This window comes from Zalophus californianus, chromosome 4 (assembly GCF_009762305.2).
Source record: "Zalophus californianus isolate mZalCal1 chromosome 4, mZalCal1.pri.v2, whole genome shotgun sequence".
Taxonomy (NCBI): Eukaryota; Metazoa; Chordata; class Mammalia; order Carnivora; family Otariidae; genus Zalophus; species Zalophus californianus.
In genome coordinates, this window is record NC_045598.1 from 41986876 (window position 1) to 42006473 (window position 19598).

Sequence of the window (19598 nt, forward strand, 5' to 3'; positions counted from 1 at the left end):
GTAAATAAATGGAGATGCCTTCTGCTGAGATGAGGTAAGTTCTGGAAAGTTCTGGAAAGAATCAGTTTAGGCTAGGAAAACATGCCAAGAAACAAGAGTCTCCTAATGACTCTCCTATTTCCAGCCTTTGGCCGTTCATCCTATTCCCCTTACTTCCACCAGTTAAGTCTCCTACTTTAAAACTTTCAATAAATCCTCAACAGAATACCAGCAAATCAAATTCGACAAAATATTAAATAGATTATACACCATGACAAGTACAATTTATTCCTGGAATGCAAGAATGGTTCAACATACAATAATCAACCAATGTAATCACCTTAACAAAATGAGAGAAAAAAATGACTTGATCATCTAGATCAACACATAAAAAGCATTCAACAAAATTTAACACCCTTTCGTGGTAAAACAAAACAAAACAAAAAACAAACAAACAAAAACACTCACCAAACTAGGAATAAAAAGAAACTACCTCCAGATAATAAAGACCTATTTGAAAAACCCACAGCTAACATTATACTCAGTGGTTAAAGACTGAAAGCTTTTTCTCTAACATCAGTAAAACAAGTCAAGAATGCCCATTTTCACCACTTCTATTCAACATATTAGAACTATTAGCCAGAAAAAGAAATAAAAGGCAATTAACTTGGACAGGAAGAAATAAAATTATCTCTATTCACAGATAATAATCTAACATGTAAAAAAACCCTAAAGATGCCACAAAAAAACTGTTAGAACTAATGAACAAATTCAGTAAAGTAGCAGGATACACATCAACAAACAAAAATCAGTTGCATTTCTATACACTAACAACAAACAATCTGAAAAGGAAATTAAAACAATTCCATTCAGAATAGCCCCCCAAAAATAAAATACTTAGAAATTAACTTAATCAAAGAAATGAATGACTTGTACACTGAAAACAACAGAACACTGCTTAAAGAAATGAAAGAAGACATGAATAAACAGAAAGACATCCCACGTTCATGGACTGGCAGGCTTAATATTGTTAAGATGTTAATACTACTCAAAGCAATCTACAGGTTCAAAGGAATCCCATCAAAATCCCTTTAATTTTTTTGCAGAAATAGGAAAACTGATCCTAAAATTCACATGGAATCTCAAGGAACCCAAAATAACCAAAACAATCTTGAAAAAGAACAGTTAGGGGGGCCTGGGTGGCTCAGTTGGTTAAGCGACTGCCTTCGGCTCAGGTCATGATCCTGGAGTCCCAGGATCGAGTCCCACATCGGGCTCCCTGCTCAGCGGGGAGTCTGCTTCTCCCTCTGACCCTCTTTCCCTCTCGTGCTATCTCTCATTCTCTCTCTCAAATAAATAAAATCTTTTTAAAAAAAAGAAAAAGAAAAAGAACAGTTAGAAATTCACATTTCCGGATTTTGAAACTTACTATGCAGAGCCACAGTAATCAAGACAGTATGGTACTAGCATAAAGACAGATGTATAGGCCAACAGAATAAAACACATAACCGAGAAACAGAAACTCATATATATGGTCAAATGATTTTTAATAAGGGTGTCAAAACCATTCAATGGAAAATGGACTATCTTTTCAACAAATGGTGCTAGGAAAACTGGATACCCATATGCAAAATGGACCCTTATCTTATACCATATATAAAAATTAACTCAAAATGGATCAAAGACCTAAATGTAAGAGAAAAATTATAAAACTCTTAGAAGAAAACAGAAGAGAAAAGCTTCATGACACTAGATTTGGCAATGATTTCTTGGGTACAAAACAAAACGAAACAAAAAAACCACAGACAACAAAAGAAAAATCACACAAATTGGAATTTATGAAAATTAAACTTCTGGGTGGCTCAGGTGGTTAAGCATCTGACTCTTGATTTCAGCTCAGATCATGATCTCAGGGTCATGGGATCGAGCCCCACAACAGGCTCCAAGCTCAGCTCAGAGTCTGCTTGAGATTCTCTCTTTCCCTCTGTCCCTTCCCCTACTTATGCTTGCTCGTGCTCTCTCACTCTCTAATAATAAATAAATAAAATCTTAAAAAAATTAGACTCCCACGCATCAAACACTATTAACAGAGTAAAAAGGCAACCCACAGAATAGTAGAAAATATTTGCAAATCACATATAGGATAAGGGATTAGTATCCAGAACATAAAAAAAACTCCTCTAAAACTGTGAACAAGAAAACCCAATTCAAAAGTGGTCAAAGGACTTGAAAAGACATTTCTCCAAATATAAATGGGCAGTAAGTACATGAAAACGTACTCAACCTCACTAATCACTGGGAAAATGCAAATCAAAAGGACAATGAGATACCAATTCACATTAAGATAACTATTATCAAAACAAAACAAAAGAGAAAAATGCAAGAGTTTTATAAATGTGGAGAAACTGAACCCTTGTGCATTGCTAGTGGGAATGTAAAACGATGTAGCCAGTGTGGAAAATAGCATGGCAATTCCTCAAAAAATTTAACATATATTTACCATTTGGCCCAGCAATTCCACTTCTGGGTCTATACACAAAAGAAATGAAAGCAGAAAATCGAACAAGTATTTCCTCTACCAATGTTGATACCAACATCATTCACAATACCCAAAAAGTAGAAACCACCTAAATATGAATGGATAGATGGATGAATGGATATACAAAACATGGTATATACATAAAATGAGCTATTATTCAACATTAAAAGGAAGGAAATTCTGATACATACTATAATATGGTTGAACTCTTGATCTTAGCTCAGGTCTTGATCTCAGGGTTGTGAGTTCAAGCCCCACATTGGACTCCACACTCAGTGGAGCCTACTTAAAAGAAAAAGCTTTTTCAGCATCTAATGAAATGATTTTTTGGTTTGTTAATATGATAAATTACATTGATTGGTTTTCTAAACCAACACTGCACTCCTGGAATAAAGCCCCACTTGATCATAATGTATTTCTTCCTTAATTTTATTGTTAGATTCAATTTGCTAAAATAATGTATAGAACTTTTGCATTAAAATTCATGAGACATATAGCCTGAAGTTTTCTTTTATTGTATTACCTTTTTCTGGTTTTGGTATCAGAGTAATGTGGGACTCATGGACTGAAATTAGAAAGCATTCCTCCTCTTCAGTGTCCTGGAATATGTGTTGAACTGGTACACATATTATCAATTATCCCAGAGATCAAAAGTAACCTTTTCTTTCTTTTTTTTCCAAGTTCTTTTTTTCTTCCCATTTCATTTTGGATGGTTTCCATTGCTATATGTTCAAGTTCACTAACCTTTTCTTTTGTAAGGTCTGATCTACCATTAGTCCTACTCAGTGTATTTTTCATTTTAGACACGTAGTTTTCATTCCTGTCAGTTCAGTTTTAATCTTTTTTATATCTTCCATGTCTCTATTTAATTTTTAGAATATCAGGAATATAGTTAACTGCCTTGATGTCCTCCTCTGCTAATTCTCGTGTCAGTTCAAGGTAGTTTTGATTGGCTGATTTTTCTCCTCATCGTGGTACGTATTTTCCTGCTTTGTTGTATGCCTTATAATCTTTGAATGCCAGACAATGTGAACCTTTTTGTGGTGATAGTTATTTTGTATTTCTATAAATATCCTCAAACTTTGTTCTGTAACAACATTAAACCCTGAAAACTGTCCTTTTGGGTCTTGCCTTTACAATTCTTTAGTTGGGGGTAGCCTGGGTGGCTCAATCAGTTAAGCATCTGCCTTTGGCTCAGGTCATGATCTCAGGGTCCTGGAATTGGGCCCTACATCAGGTTCCCTGCTCCACAGGGAGTCTGCTTCTCCCACTCCCTCTGTCCCTCTCCCCCTCCCCATTCATGCTCTCTCTCTCTCTCCCCCTCTCAAATAAATAAAATCTTTTTAAAAAATCTTTAGCTGGGATCAGACTGCATTTAGTTTCTATATATTCCCCACTCTTAAAACAAGATCCTTCTGGGTACTCTACCCAATGCCCATGAAGTATGAATTTTCCAGTCTGAACAGTGGTAAAGTACTATTCTCAGCCCTATGTAAGCATCAAGCACTTTTCTAATTCCTTCAGATGATTCTTTCCCTGGCTTTGGGCAGCTTTCTCGCATGCATGTATCTATGGATTTCTTTCTGTATAGCTTTCTCTTTTTTGTTATTCTGTCCTACAAACTCTAGCCACCCTAGATTCCCTGGACTCAAGTTCATCTCCTCAACTCTGGGAGTGCACTGGGCTCCCCTTCCTATAATGCAGTATGGAAACTCTCTCAAACTAGAGTAATCATTGGGCTAATCTCATTTGATTTCCATTCGCTGCCTGAAAACCACTGTTAGCTATTTTTATCCTTTTTTTTTTCTTTCAGTTTACTCAAGAGCAAGGGTAAATCTAATCTTTATTATTACAACTTCAACAAAAGCAGAAATCTAATACAGCTGCTTTTAAGTTTTCTTGTTAGTTTTTTTGTAATGTCCTAAAATTTCCTTAAAATGTATATAATGTCTATTGGCTTTTTTCATAAGTTTCCTGTTTGGAATTCCCTGAGCTTCCTGGAATTAATGATTAGCATCATTCAATATTTCTTGAAATATCTATTATTATCTCATAAACTACCAACTCTTTGTTCTATTAAATCTTCTGAAGCTCTAATTAAATCAAAATAACACGCTGACAAAATTTTAATTTCTTTTCCCTCTGAGTTCCTAATTTTCTTCAATGCATTCAGTTTTTTCAAGAAAGACATATTGAGCACCTACTGTGTGTCAGACACTGTCCTAAGCAATACAGAAACAAAAATAAATAAGAAATAAAACCTGCCCTCTAGAATACTGAAGTCTAGAAGAGGAGAGAAAGCAGAAATGCACAATACAATATTATCCAGTTTTCTGATCAAGCAGCTCTGCAAGCACAGAGAATATCTAATCCAGAATTGTTGGGAAGGTCTGGTAAAAGAATATTTCTCAGAGAAAATGCAGACACTTAGACATAATAAGTAGAAGATTATATAGTATTACTATTACCACTTTGAGGGGTGCCTAGGTGGCACACTCAGTTGAGCATCCAACTCTCGGTTTTGGCTTAGGTTGTGATCTCGGGGTTGTGGGACAGACCTCTGCACTCAGCACGGAGTCTGCTTGGGATTCTCTCTCCCTCTCCCTCTGCCCCTCCCACTTGTGCTCTCTCTCTCTAAAATAAATAAACACATCTTTAAAATATATATATATTACCACTTTGAAAAGAAAAACTTAAATAGCTAAAATACTAATAATTTTTAAAAAAAAACATTATTCAGGGACAGCTGGGTGGCTCAGTCATTAAGCATCTGCCTTCAGCTCAGGTCATGATCCCAGGGTCCTGGGATTGAGCCTCACATCAGGCTTCCTGCTCCGTGGGAAACGTGCTTCTCCCTCTCATACTCCCCCTGCTTGTGTTCCCTCTCTCGCTGTGTCTCTGTCAAATAAATAAATAAAATCTTTTAAAAAAATTATTCATATCTATGTCTATGAAATGTTCTAATAAAAATAATTGAAAAATTATGAATTCCCAAAGTCTAGATTATAAGGCCTTCCGTGGTCTGGACTTCCCTAGCTTTATCTCAAATCATTTTCCTCCTATCTCTCTTTGCCCCAGTCATACTAGACTCTTTCTGTTCCTCATATGCCATGTCATCATTCATATTTTTGCCTTTTTTTTTTTTTTTAAATATCCACCTATTCATTTTGAGAGAGCACACAAGCACAAGTAGGGTGAGGGGCAGTGGGAGAAACTTTCAAGCAGATTCCCTGCTGAGCTCAGAACTGACTCGCGCTCAGTTACGTGACCCATAAGATCATGACCTGAGCCGAAACCAAGAGCCAGATGTTCAAATGACTGAGCCACTCAGGCACCTTTTTGCTTTAATTTTAAACTACTACTTCAAAGTTCAACTCAAATGTCACTTTCTCAGAGAAATGTCCCTGTTTTAGATTAAGTAAAATATCCTTGTATACTTCCTTAGCACCACATTTCTCCCTTTAATAAAACTCAATATACTTAAATTCTTTTTTGGTGTATGCCTTCACCAATACTTCAGAAACTCTGAGGGTAGGAACCACAACTATCTTATTCACCACTGACTAGACCTAGCACATAAAAACTCAAAAAATATCAGTTGGACTGACTGTATTTAAGAGTTTCTTTTTTTAATTAAGATTTTATTTTTAAGTAATCTCTACACCCAACGTGGGGCTTGAACTTACAACCCAGAGATCAAGAATCACATGTTCTACCAACTGAGCCGGCCAGGCACCCCTATCTGACAGTTTTAAATTTAAGAATCAATATACTTTAATATGAACAGACTGGTCTCTGAAAAAGTCCGCCTCCTGACCACCTAAGATAAGAAGGGCAATCACAGCTTTTAATGCTATCACTTCAGTTACTAATGTAAGACAGGACAAATAACCCATTTTTAGTTTCATAAATAAATATTTGATATAGTTTTACCATTCAAAAAATAAAATATTTTGTAAAAAGAACTCACCAAAATATTTTTCTTATGTCGTTTCTCCTTTATATGTTTATGAGCTCCCTGGATGTTTTCTATGTGAATTAAGCAAAGTTTGCATAGATATCGGCAATTGGTATATTCTGGTGAGCGCTGAAAAGTTAAAAAAATGCATTTTTTCAGAAAACAGAAGTAAATATATGACTATATATGTGAATGATATAATTACATAAATATTAGAAACAAAAACAAGCATTAAAGGAATAAATTTTTAATAAACAAATCAGTACTTATATCCCCAAAAGATAATTGTTCTTTTCAAAACAGACATCACAGAAGATCATATACTCATTTCAAACAACACCATTATAACGTTAAATATTTGGTACTTATCTAATATAATACAGTCCTTAGAATCCAATGTAGGATAAGAAAGGCAGTCTTATTACTTAGTCTTATTCCAATGCTCTCCCAAAAATTGGTTTCAAACTTTGTCTTTTTGATTACTATAAAAAATAAAATCCACCCTCAAATAGGAGATTTTAAAAGAATATGAGTTGAGAATATGGAAGAAAATTCCAAAAGCTGAGTTCTGAAAACATACTCAATCACAATCTCATGGGAATAAATGGATAATCTCTTGAGGTAAGTATTCTAAAGGATACAATTCTGACACACAAAAATTATCATAGTACTTTAGTCATACTTTATAAATCTGTTCTTGAAATAATTAAAAAAAAAAAACTTACTAATTCCAAAGTGCCTGTTAGGTGCTAGGCACTATGTTAGGTGCTTCATATACAATGTCATTTTAATACCTCTAATAATCCAATTAGATTGCTATTATTTTCATTCTCTAGATGTGAAAACAAAAGCTCATACAGCCTATAACTTTCACAAGGATAAAATATTAAGTAGGAGATGCTAAATTTAAATTCATGTCTATCTGAATCCAAAGCCAACTCTACCCATATGATTACACAATGAAAAATTACAGAAACACAATAAATACACATTGAATTTTAAAACATGACTTCTAGTGCCTTATACTGCAATTTCGGAAATTACAGCAATGCTTAAATTTTTATTTCAGATTGATCTTCAATAGCCTGCAACTCCTGACAAAAAGATTCTCTAACTTCATAATATTATGATTTTCTTTAAATGGAAACCTGCCCCAAATTTAGCAACAGTCCTACCACAGACTAAAAATAAATATGGCCATCATTTATAAAGTATGTATAACCTTACAACCCTATAATGATTCCCTATTTTACTGGCAAAGCAACTAAATCTCAAAAATTAAATAACTGTCCAAAACAACAAGCAAAAAGGAAAATTCAGTTCAATCCAGTCATTTCAATTTGTGGTATAAAAATTCTTTCACCATTTGCAACGACGTGGATGGAGCTAGAGAATATTACACTAAGCGAAAGAAGTCAAAGACAAATATCGTATGATTTCACTCATATGTGGAACTTAAGAAACAAAACAAATGAGCAAAGGGAAAAAAAGAGAAAGAGGCAAACTAAGAAACCAAATTTATCAAGAGAACAAACTGTTACCAGAAGATAGGTGGGTGAGGGTTGGGTTAAATAGGTGATGGGGATCAAGGAGTACACTTGTGATAAGCACCTCGTGGTACACAGAAGTGCTGAATGGCTCTATGGTACACCTGAAACTAATATTACACTGTATATTAAACTAACTGGAATTTAAATAAAAACTTAAAAAACAAAAAACCATAAAAAACTCTATCAAATCTGTCCTTATTGGGGAATGAATTTAAGCCCTTGCAAAGACTCCTATCTCTTAGTTTCCAGCCACAACTAGTACTTAATTCCCTAAATATTTTCTGAGCTCATAAAATATGTCAAACATTTGTCTAGAAGTGGGGATATATGGCATAAAACAAACCAAAGTCTGTCCTCACAATCTACTTCTAGTATACAGAGACATGTAATAAATAAAGAAATGCACAAATAAATACAAATAGGGTGCAGAGATGTTAACTACTTTTTAAAAAAGGATCATCACTTAAGACCTTACTGATAAAATAATTTAAAGGAAGTGAAGGATTAAGCTAAGTGGGTATTTGGGAAGAGACATTCCAAGTAGAAGGAAATGTTAATGCTAAGGCCCTGAGGCAGGAATACGCTAATATGTCTGAGAAACTGCAAAAAGTCTAAGATATGACTGGCACTGAGCGGTAAAGAGGGCCAGATCGCAGGGCCCCTTAAAAGAACTCTGGTTTTTATTCCAAGTGTGAGGGGAAGACACTAAAGGTTTTTGAACAGAGAATTAAGTTTTAATCTATATTTTAAAAGGACTGCTTGCCTTCCTAATTCCTTTAAGAATAGAAGCAGGAAGAGCTTATTGCCATTATGAGCATACTGCAATGATCTAGAAAAGAGATGATGTTGGCCTGGTTCAAGAAGAGTGGTGAAAGTGGCAAGGTTCAGATTCAGGAGTTGAAAACATAAATACAGAGCACCTAAAGCTATGAATATTGATGAGGTCGCTAACGGAGTCAAGAAATCACTCATATAAGTTTTTCAATTGTAAAATATTAGCAGACAAGGATTGTCTGGATTCTTTCTGTAAGAAGTTTGTTTTAACATGAATGGGGAGTCAGAAGGCTTGAGATGACATCTCAATTGACCTTGGATTAAATCTCTAACAGTGAAAACCGCTTCTATAACCTTAAAATGAAATAATAAAAATTGCTCTACCTGGTAAAACAATTCTACAAGTAGCTGATCTTTACCACTTAATACACACCAGACACTATGCAAAAACTTTTACTTGTATTATTGTATTTAATCCTCATAAGTCAATGAGCTAGGTGTTATTTTTATCAACTCAATTATAATGATGAAGAAAGTGAGGTTTAAAGAGGTTAAATAACTTATCTAATGTTATCCAACCAGTAAGTGGCAGAGGTAGACCCAGTGACTCCAAAACCTACACACTTAACCACTAAGCAAACTACCTCTAATTATTAACCAACTACTACATGCAAGGTACTATATTAAGCACAATAGCAAATAGGATAAAAATGTTCTCACGACATCATGAAACTTCTAGTTTCACAGAAGAGACACATGAAAAATGTTTTAAAATTCCTTCATTATATAGTTGTATTTTATTTTACTATTAAAACACACACACTAATAACGCTTCTTTAAAGTTTCTGCAGACCAGCTTGAATAAAGATTGCTGGGCACGGAAATTCTAAGTATTTCCTAGTCAATATTTAACACTAACTATAGGGAAATTTACCCTTCTGATCTCAGAGCTTGGATTCAGTCCTTCTTTGGTACAGTTTAAAAATCTACATCTTTACTCATCAATCAGATAATCTATGGGTACACTGTGAACCCAAGGACTGATAAAATCAAAAGCAAGTAGTTAAGAATATTCTTAATGAATGTCTAATAAGTTGGTAAAGAAAAATGTTAATTCAGAGTACACTAAATTGAAAATAAGAGGTTTTGGAGGACATGAGAAACAAAGAAGTGCCAGAAAGAAAAGAGATTATAGACATCTATGCTAGTACTGGCACACTCATTTTATATTGTTGCTGCTTAAATTCAAATAAATTCAAACAGCAAAATGTTTTCCATGCTTCTAAAGCTTTTCTTTTACCCCTGGCCATTCTTTCCTACCACCATCAAATATCCATTCCACCCTAATTTCTTTCTTCTCCCAAGAACTGATCTTTCCTGCTTCATATCCTATCCCATCCTGTCCCCTACTTATTTTTTTAAAACACATTTTTTCACATTTCCTTTATACATGCCATATAATTCACCTGCACCAGACTTCCCCAATTCACAGTCAACTCCTACAGCTACTCCTTCAGACTCAGTTCCAATGTCACCTCCTTATAAAGCACTCTCCAAATTGATGCCTCTATACCCCCACTCAATTGGTCACTCTTTTGTCTAAGATTTCAAACAATACTGTTATTATTACTGTTATTTGTTTGCATGCTTTTCTCTAATTAGTAAACTCCTAGAAAAGCAGTAACATGTTTTTAAAAATGCCACACATGCCCCAATTCAACTTCTTATCACCAGATCATGGCACACGAAAAGCACTCAATATTTATCTTAACAGATTCAGAACAGCTACTAATTCCAGACTTAGGGAAGAGAAAGTGAGGAAAGAGAAAACTAAGTAAAAGAGCAAATTGCAAAAAAGACTTCCTTCTAACTAGGACCTTGGGAGACGAGCTACACAACCTAAATTCTCTCTAACTCTTGATATTCCTTTCTATTTTAATAGGGTGACTACTCTGTCATAAGTTCTATTAATAACTCAGGAGTGCCTCTTAAATTTAGACATTACCTCATTTTTCTAAACTCTACAAAATTATACCATTTCTTTCTTTCCTTTCTTATTTATCAAGAATGATGACCTATATTCCCTTGTATACATGCTCACAAATATTCCAAGTATCTATTTGTAAACAGATTGATTTATGAGTCATTCCTTCAATACCTAGCAATGTTTTTATTAAGGCTAGGAATGTGTATTTCTAGGTTAAGAATTTAATTAGCACACAGGAATAAGACACTAATGGCTAGAACAATTCTTAATACATAGAAGATATTCAGTAAATATGGGAGACGAGAGGAAAGGGGAGGAGAAAACCAAGGAGAAAAGGAGAAAAGTGTAGTATATCACATAATATTTGCTAATTTGTCACTCCGAATGGACTTCTAATTCACCAACTGCCATTTTCATCAATATATCCCAGGGCCAATCATAGTACCTAGAACATAACAAGCACTCAGTATCTATTGATGAGTGAATAAATCAGAGGTCAGCAAACTTCTGTAAAGTGACAAAGTAATATTTGGGTAAATATCTTATGCTTTGGTAAACAGTAAATATTTTATGCTTTGCAAGCTATAATGTTCTCTGGAGCAACTAATTACTCAATTCAACTGTGCCAGGTAGCATAAAAGCAGCCATAGACAATAGGTAAACAAATGGGCATGGCTATGTACCGATACAACTTTGCTTACAAAACAAGGGGCTAGGTTTATTTTACACAATTTTAAAAACACAAAGCACAAAAACAAAAGGCAAAAACAAGATGGTAGGCCATAGTTTCTTGACCCTGGAATGAATGAACAAAGACTCACAGATGTAAGGATTTGCTGAACAAAGGGAGAGAAGGAAGATGAAGAGAAGAAAGGAAAGAGGGAAGTTAGGAAAAATGAATGCTATCTCTGCCTTAGCAATAAAAGAAGATAAAAAGAGCTGTGCTTGGCAAAAAAAAGTTATGACACATGCATCTTCCTCCACATAACTAAAATGATATAGTATACTTTTTCAAGTCGAAAGATGTGATCTCTTTCTAAGCGTTCTTCTGCTTGTTTCAAGCCTAGCCTCTGCTCAGGTGTCAATGCAGATTCATCTATCACAGTAGCATTTTCTAAATAGTCCATCTCTGAAGAATTTTCTTTATTAGAGTCATCATTCTTCATTTTACCTAGAAAAGGAAGCAATCAGTTACCATCAGCAGAACTGATAAATTAAAAAAAAAATTTAATGAAAAACAGACATCAATTTATACACATACAGGAAAAATATTCTCTCCTTATACTTTCCTTAGTTGTACAAGTCGGTATACTTATTTAAAATACAAGTAAGAGGGGCGCCTGGGTGGCTCAGTCATTAAGCGTCTGCCTTCGGCTCGGGTCGTCATCCCAGAGTCCTGGGATCGAGCCCCACATCGGGCTCCCTGCTCAGCCAGGAGCCTGCTTCTCCCTCTCCCACTCCCCCTGCTTGTGTTCCCTCCCTCGCTGTGTCTTTCTCTGTCAAAGTCAAATAAATAAAATCTTTAAAAATAAATAAATAAATAAAATAAAATAAAATACAAGTAAGAGATATACATGGTATCAGAATTCACCAAGAAAAATCTATTTCATCGGTCAAATGCCTATCTTGTTCTTCCAACCTATCAAGAGATAAATATGACTGAGACTCACTACACGAGCCTAACAGAACATAACCATCTTGTAAAATCTCTGAACTCTTGAAATGTGATAAAAAGCTATTTTAAGTCCCAAAGATTAGTCACTAAAGTCACTTTAATGACTTCATCACTATACACGAGCAGGTAAAAGAACACATATCCTCTAGACCACAAACCCACAAGCTCCTCCCCCTTTGCTTTCACCGAACACATGGATATCCCTATCACATCAATATTTTTTCTTTGCTTCTCTGCCTCCTAACTGGATTTCAATCTTCTCAAGGCACAGACTGTGTGCTATCATCTTTTTATTTCCAGCACCTAGCATTATACACCTGGCATACAGTAGGTTTTACTATCGGTGTGATTTTTTAAAATACAAATTCAATTGAATTATTCTCTTGCTTAAAATACCTAAAGGCTTTCAAAGAGTTCAGGATAAAGTTTAAACTCTCTAGCATAATACATGCCATCCTTGCCTTCATGAAGGCAGTAACAGAATAGTAATTCCAAGTTATAATAAGTGCTATAAAGGAAAAAAGTAAGTAACTCAGAAGGAGACTAACTTTAGATATGGGAGTCAGGGAAGACTTCTCTCAGATTTTAAATCAAGACCTTAAGAAAGAGAGCTAAGGTGTCTATATCGCTAACCTTGTATCCTACCTTAACACTTTTCACTTCATTCTTACCAAATGTACTAGATAGAATGGATCACTGCTACTTCAAATCTCAATGCCTTTTTTTATTATGTTATGTTAATCACCATATATCATTAGTTTTTGATGTAGTGTTCCATGATTCATTATTTGCATATAACACCCAGTGCTCCATGCAGAACGTGCCCTCTTTAATACCCATCACCAGGCTAATCCATCCTCCCACCCCCCTCCCCTCTAGAACCCTGTTTGTTTTTCAGAGTCCATCATCTCTCATGGTTCATCTCCCCTCCAATTTGCCCCCCTTCATTCTTCCCCTCCTATCTTCTTCTTTTTTTTTTTTTTTACATATAATGTATTATTTGTTTCAGAGGTACAGATCTGTGAGGGATGGGGCGGCTGGCTGTTGAATCAATGTCTTTTACATATGCTGTTCCTTCCACGATCAAGGCCATCCTTTCAGCTAGTAATGTTTACCTGTCCTGCAAAATTCAACTTAAGCTTACACTGTTTAAGAAGACAGTCTGATATTGTTTATACAGTTGACACTTGAATAATATTGGGGCTTGGGATGCCAAAATCTGCGTATAACTTTTTACTGCCCAAAATCTTAACTATTAATAGCCTATTGTTGACCTTAATAATAATAGTTGACAGACACATATTTTGTATGTTATATATATTATATATTATTTTCTTATAATAAAGTAAGCTAGAAAAAAGAAATTCGTATTAAGAAAATCATAAGAGGGGTGCCTGGGTGGCTCCGTCAATTAAGTGTCCAACTCTTGATTTCAGCTCAGGTCATGATCTCAGGGTCTTGAGATCGAGCCCTGTGTCGGGCTCTGCACTGGGCATGGAGCCTGCTTAAGGTTCTCTCCCTCCCTCCCTCCCTCTCTGCCCCTTCTCCTGAACGGAAGGAAGGAAGGAAGGAAGGAAGGAAGGAAGGAAGGAAGGAAGGAAGAAGAAAAGAAGGAAAGAAAGAAGAAAATACATTTATAGTACTATACTGTATTTGTTTAAAAAAAAAAAAAAAAAAATCGGGCTCCTGGCTGGCTCAGTCTGTAGAGCGTGTGACTCTTGATCTCAGGGTTTTTGGTTTTGTTTTTTAAAGATTTTATTTATTTATTTGACAGAGAGAGAGACAGTGAGAGAGGGAACACAAGCAGGGAGAGTGGGAGAGTTCGGAGAAGCAGGCTCCCCGCCGAGCAGGGAGCCCGATGCGGGGCTCAATCCCAGGACCCTGGGATCATGACCTGAGCCGAAGGCAGGCACTTAACGACTGAGCCACCCAGGCACCCTTGATCTCAGGGTTTTAAGTTTGAGCCCCACATTGGGTGTAGAGATTACTTAAAAAAAATAAAAAATGATTTTTTAATTTTTATTTTCTTACGCCACTGCCCTTTTTAAAATTTTTTTAAAAATTAAAAAAAATCCACACACACACAAAAATCCACATAAGTGGACCTGTGCAGTTCAAAACTGTGTTGTTCAACTATACAACTGTATTCTCACAGCACTTGCTATTACCTCTCACATTATTATATAATAATGTAATTTGTATTCATTTATCTATCTCCTACTTTAGATGATTGATTCCTTGATGCTAATGACTAGGTTTTATTTAACTTTTTACTTTCATATTTTAATACCTAGACCAGAGGTGACACCTAACAAAAGTGTGAATAAAATAATTTGTATGTATCTAAAAACACTGCTTAAAGTAAATGATCATAGACAACCGAAAGACCCTCAAAAGCCAAACTAACTACATGTCATCTATAAGAACCATGACAGTCAATTCTACCTTTTGATAGTGCTAATTTTTCAAACAAAGAAGAAATGGTATGCCTCTGAAGTCTCTAGAATCAGATGGCAAACTCTTAGACAAAAGATGTTATAAAAAGGATTCAAACATCAGAATTATGGCTAGGTTAGCTAACTGATTTTTAAATTACTGTTGGAAACACTGATGCACAATGAGCAATTTGCAATTATGTCCTAGTATTTGGAAAAATAATTAGGTTCTTAGTAACCATTTTATAATGGAAATGTAAAAGAAAAGGCAAAATCCTAGTTTTATTTCTACATTTCATGATAAAGAACAGTAGCAAGAAAACAATATTCTAACCTCTTTTGTATGTACAATTTGCCCAGCATAACAAGGCAACTAACATCAACAAATCCTGTAATACTGTCATTTCTGCCAATATAAATAATTATAGAAAGCTACATCTTTCTTTAAAAGTCAGAAATAAATGAGATTATTTAATTTTCTGAAATCAATATCAATATAAAATAACATCAGACAGAATTTCCCAAACTTTTTTCCATAGAACTCTAGCCCCATGAGATATTAATACTCTCACAAAACAACAAAAGTTGAAAACAAGTATTCAAACAAAAACCTGTACATGAATATTCATAGCAGCACTATTCACAACAGTCAAAGATGGAAAAGACCCAAATGTCCAGTCACTGATAAACAGATAAACGGAATGTGGCATATCCATATAGTAGAATATTAATTCAGCTGTCTTAGCTCAAGTTGCCATAACAAAATACCATAGACTGGGTGGCTTAAACAACAGGAATTTATTTTCTCACAGTTCTGGAGGCAGGAAAGTCCAAGATCAAGGTGCCAGCAGGGTCGTTTTCTGATTAGAGCTCTCTCTGGATTGCAGACAGTTGGCTTTCTTGCTGTGTCCTTCTGAGGCCATTCCTTGGTTAGTGCATAGGGAGAGAGACAGATTTCTCCCTCTTCTTATAAGGCTTCAATCCTTTTGGATTAGGACCCCCCTTATGACCTCATTTAATCTTAATTACCTCCTAAAAGTTCATCTCCAAATGCAATCACACTGGGAGTTAAGGCTTCAGCATAGATATTTTAAGGGGATACAATTCAGTCTATAGCATCAGCCTTAAAAAGGAAAGAAGTACTGATGGATATATACTATAACATGAATGAACCTTAAAAACATGATGCTTAATGAAGGAAGCCAGACACAAAAAGATCACATATTATATGATTCCATTTCTATGAGATACCCAGAATAGGCAAATATATAGAAAAAGAATGCATATCAGTGATTTTCAGAGGATGACAGAGGGAGGGAGAATGGGAGTGAATCTTTTTTTTTCCCAAGACCCGAGCTGAGATCAAGAGTCAGAACCTTCACCAAATGAACCACCCAGGCGCCCCAAGGGGAATGAATCTTAATGGGTACAGGGTTTCCTTTTGGGTGATAAAAAAGTTCTGCAATTAAATAATGGTGTGGTTGTATAACACAATAAATGTACTTAATGCCACTGAATTATATACTTTTTTTTAAAGATTTTATTTGAGAGAGAAAGAGAATAAGCAGGGGGAGGGGCAGAAGGAGAGGGAGAAGCAGACTCCCCGCTGAGCAGGAAGCCTGATGAGAGGCTCGATCCCAGAACCCTGAGATCATGACCTGAGCCAAAGGCAGACACTTAACCAACTGAGCCACCTAGGCACCCCAAATTATATACTTTAAAATGGTTAAGATAGTAGTTCCTATGTGATTCAGCAATTCCATTCCTACACATATATCAAGAAGTGAAAACATACATCCACATAAAAATGTTTAAATAAATGTTCATAGCATTATTCATAATAAACAAAAGATGGAAACAATTCAAACATCTCTCAACTGATAAGAGGATAAATAAAATGTGGTATATCCATACAATGGAATTTAGCAATAAAAAGGAGTAAGGTACTGATATATGCTACAACATGGATGAATCTTGAAAACGTTGTCCTGAGGTGCCTGCGTGGCTCAGTTGGTTTAGCATTCAACTCTTGATTTTGGCTCAGGTCATGATCTCAGGGTCCTGAGATCAAGCCCCACATTGGGCTCTGAGCTGGGCGTGGAGCCTGCTTAAGATTCTCTCCCTCTCCCTCTGCCCCTCTCACTCTCTCTCTGCCCCTCGCTCTAAAATAAAGGAGGGGGGGGCGCCTGGGTGGCTCAGTTGGTTGGGCATCTGACTCTTGGTTTTGGCTCAGGTCATTACCTCAGGGTTGTGGGATTGGGCCCTGCTTTGGGCTCTGAGCTCAGCACCAAGTCTACTCGGGACTCTCTCCCTCTCCCCTGCCCCTGCCCCTGCTTGCATGCACTCTCTCTCTCAATTAAAAAAAAAAAAATCAAACCAACAAAACCTCATTGTGCTAAGTGAAAAAAGCCAAACAAAAAAGGCCACATATTGTATGATTCCCTTTATATAAAATAGGCAAATCTATAGAGACAGAGAGTAGATTAGTGACTTCTTTTTTTAAAGGGGAAGGGGAAGAGAGAAGGGGGGAGAGAGAATCTTAAACAGGTTCCACACCCAGCATGGAACCCAATGCAGGGCTGATCACAACCTGAGCCAAAATCGAGAGTCAGAGCCTCAACCAAGCCACAAAGGTGCCCCATGAGTACTGACTTTTAATGGATACAGTTTCTTTTGCAGGTGATGAAAATTTTCAGGAATTAGACAATATCTACACAACTTTCTGAATATAGTACTAAAAACCACTAACCTGTATTTTTTTTTTTAAGAGAGTGTGCGCATGCAAGCAGGGCAGGGGGGCAAGCAGGGATAGGGGGCGGGAAGTGGTGTGCACAGGGAGAGGGAGAGAATCTCAAGCAGACTCCGTGCTGAACAAGGAACCCAACGTGGGGCTTGATGTCAAGACCCTGACATGATGACTTGAGCCGAAATCAAGAGTTGGCTGTTTAACCAACTAAGCTACCCAGGTGCCCCTAAACTGTATGTTTTTAAATGAGAAATTTTGGCATGTGAATTTTATCTCAATAAAACTATTATATAAAAAGGTAGGGGCACTCGAGTGGTTCAGTTGCTTGAGCATCCTGATCTCAGCTCAGTCTTGATTTCAGGATCTGAGTTCAAGCTCCACACTGGGCCCACACTGGGTATGGAGCATACTTAAAAAAATAATAATAATAGGGGTGCCTAGGTGGCACAGAAACTTGGCAAAATGACTCTTGGTCTGGGCTCAGGTCGTGATCTCAAGGTTGTGAAATAGTGCCCCGTGTTGGGCTCTCCACTCAGTGTGGAGTCTGCCTGAAATTCTCTCTCCCTTTGCCCTTCCCACTTGTGTGTGTGCATGTGCATGTGCTCTAACAAATAATCTTTTAAAAATAGTAACTTTTAAAAGGTAAGTAAGAAAAATTAAAAATATGACAGTGATAAAGAGTATGGAGAAAAACTAAACTAGTAAAAAGAGAAGGACTGTAAATTTTAGATAAGGGACCCAGCAAAACCCTCGCTGAGAAGGTGGAAGGTAAGAGAGCAAGCCATATGGACATCTTGGGGAAGAATGTTCCAGGCAGAGGAAAAAGCAAATGTTAACGCCATCCTCCATATTTGAGGAAATGCAAGGAAACCATGCACTTGGAGCAGAGAGGGAGAAAGTAAGAAGCAGATGAATGAAAGAGAAGTGAGACAGTGGCACAGATCACATAGGGCCTTACTGTTCACAGCAAGGACACTGTCACTCTAATGTATGGGAAACTACAGAAACATTTTGAAGAGTAGTAATATGATCTGAATAATTTTAACAGGATCATTCTGGCTGTTATGTTGAAAATACAATGAAAAGTTATACAAGTGAAAATAAAGAGATAAGACAGGTTATGCTGCTCAAAAGCATGATCCTAACCAGCAACATCAACCTTACTCAGGAGCTTGTTAAAAATCCATTATCTCAGGTCCCATTCTAGACTTTCAAAATCAATAATTTCTGGGAAAGGAACCCAAGAATCTGCATTTTAATACAATTCCCAGGTAATTCACATACATATTAAAGTTGGGAAAGAAAAAAAAAAGTTTGAGAAGCCCAGATCTAAAACACTCACCCCTCAAATATTCATCATGCTCCCTCTCATACCATTTTCCTTCAAGTATTTCTCTAATGTTACCTTCTCAGTGACAATTTAAATTTGAAACACCACCATCAGACACAGTAGCATCATTCCCTACAGTCTTTCCTACTTTTTCTCATAAGATTTATTACCATCTAACTTATGACATACTTTTGTTATTTACTATATATGTTGTCCCTTTCCTCCTACTAGAATATTAGCTCCGTAAAAGCAATGTTGTCTGTTTTGTTCATTGCTAAATTCCTAGCAACTAAAACTAGTACCTGACGCATAGCAGACACCCATAAAAACATTTATTGGATAAATGGCAAAAGGAAAAACTGGAAGTGCTAACTGGAAGCTAAAGTTGGGCCTAATGAAGGAAGATTAATGGGCGCTTGGGCGGCTCAGTTGGTTAAGCGACTGCCTTCGGCTCAGGTCATGATCCTGGAGTCCCTCGAGCCCCACATTGGTCTCCCTGCTCAGCGGGGAGTCTGCTTCTCCCTCTGACTCTCCCCGCTTCATGCTCTCTTTCTCTCTTTCTCTCTCTCTCAAATAAATAAAATCTTTAAAAAAAAAAAAAAAGGAAGATTAAGCCACTAACTTC

The 19598-nt window shown here is 36.3% G+C and overlaps 1 protein-coding gene across 14 annotated transcripts in view; it reads right to left on the minus strand.

Moving 5' to 3' along the window:
• The window catches only part of TUT4 (terminal uridylyl transferase 4), a 127140-nt gene that overhangs the window by 70394 nt on the left and 37148 nt on the right, over positions 1 to 19598 (minus strand). For all 14 annotated transcript variants that reach the window (XM_027577007.2, XM_027577015.2, XM_027577090.2 and 11 more), the window contains exons 3-4: positions 11795 to 11958; positions 6489 to 6605 (exon numbers count right to left, since the gene is read on the minus strand). In XM_027577007.2, coding sequence (XP_027432808.1) covers positions 6489 to 6605; positions 11795 to 11958 — 281 coding nt within the window. The remainder of the gene's footprint in view (positions 1 to 6488; positions 6606 to 11794; positions 11959 to 19598) is intronic.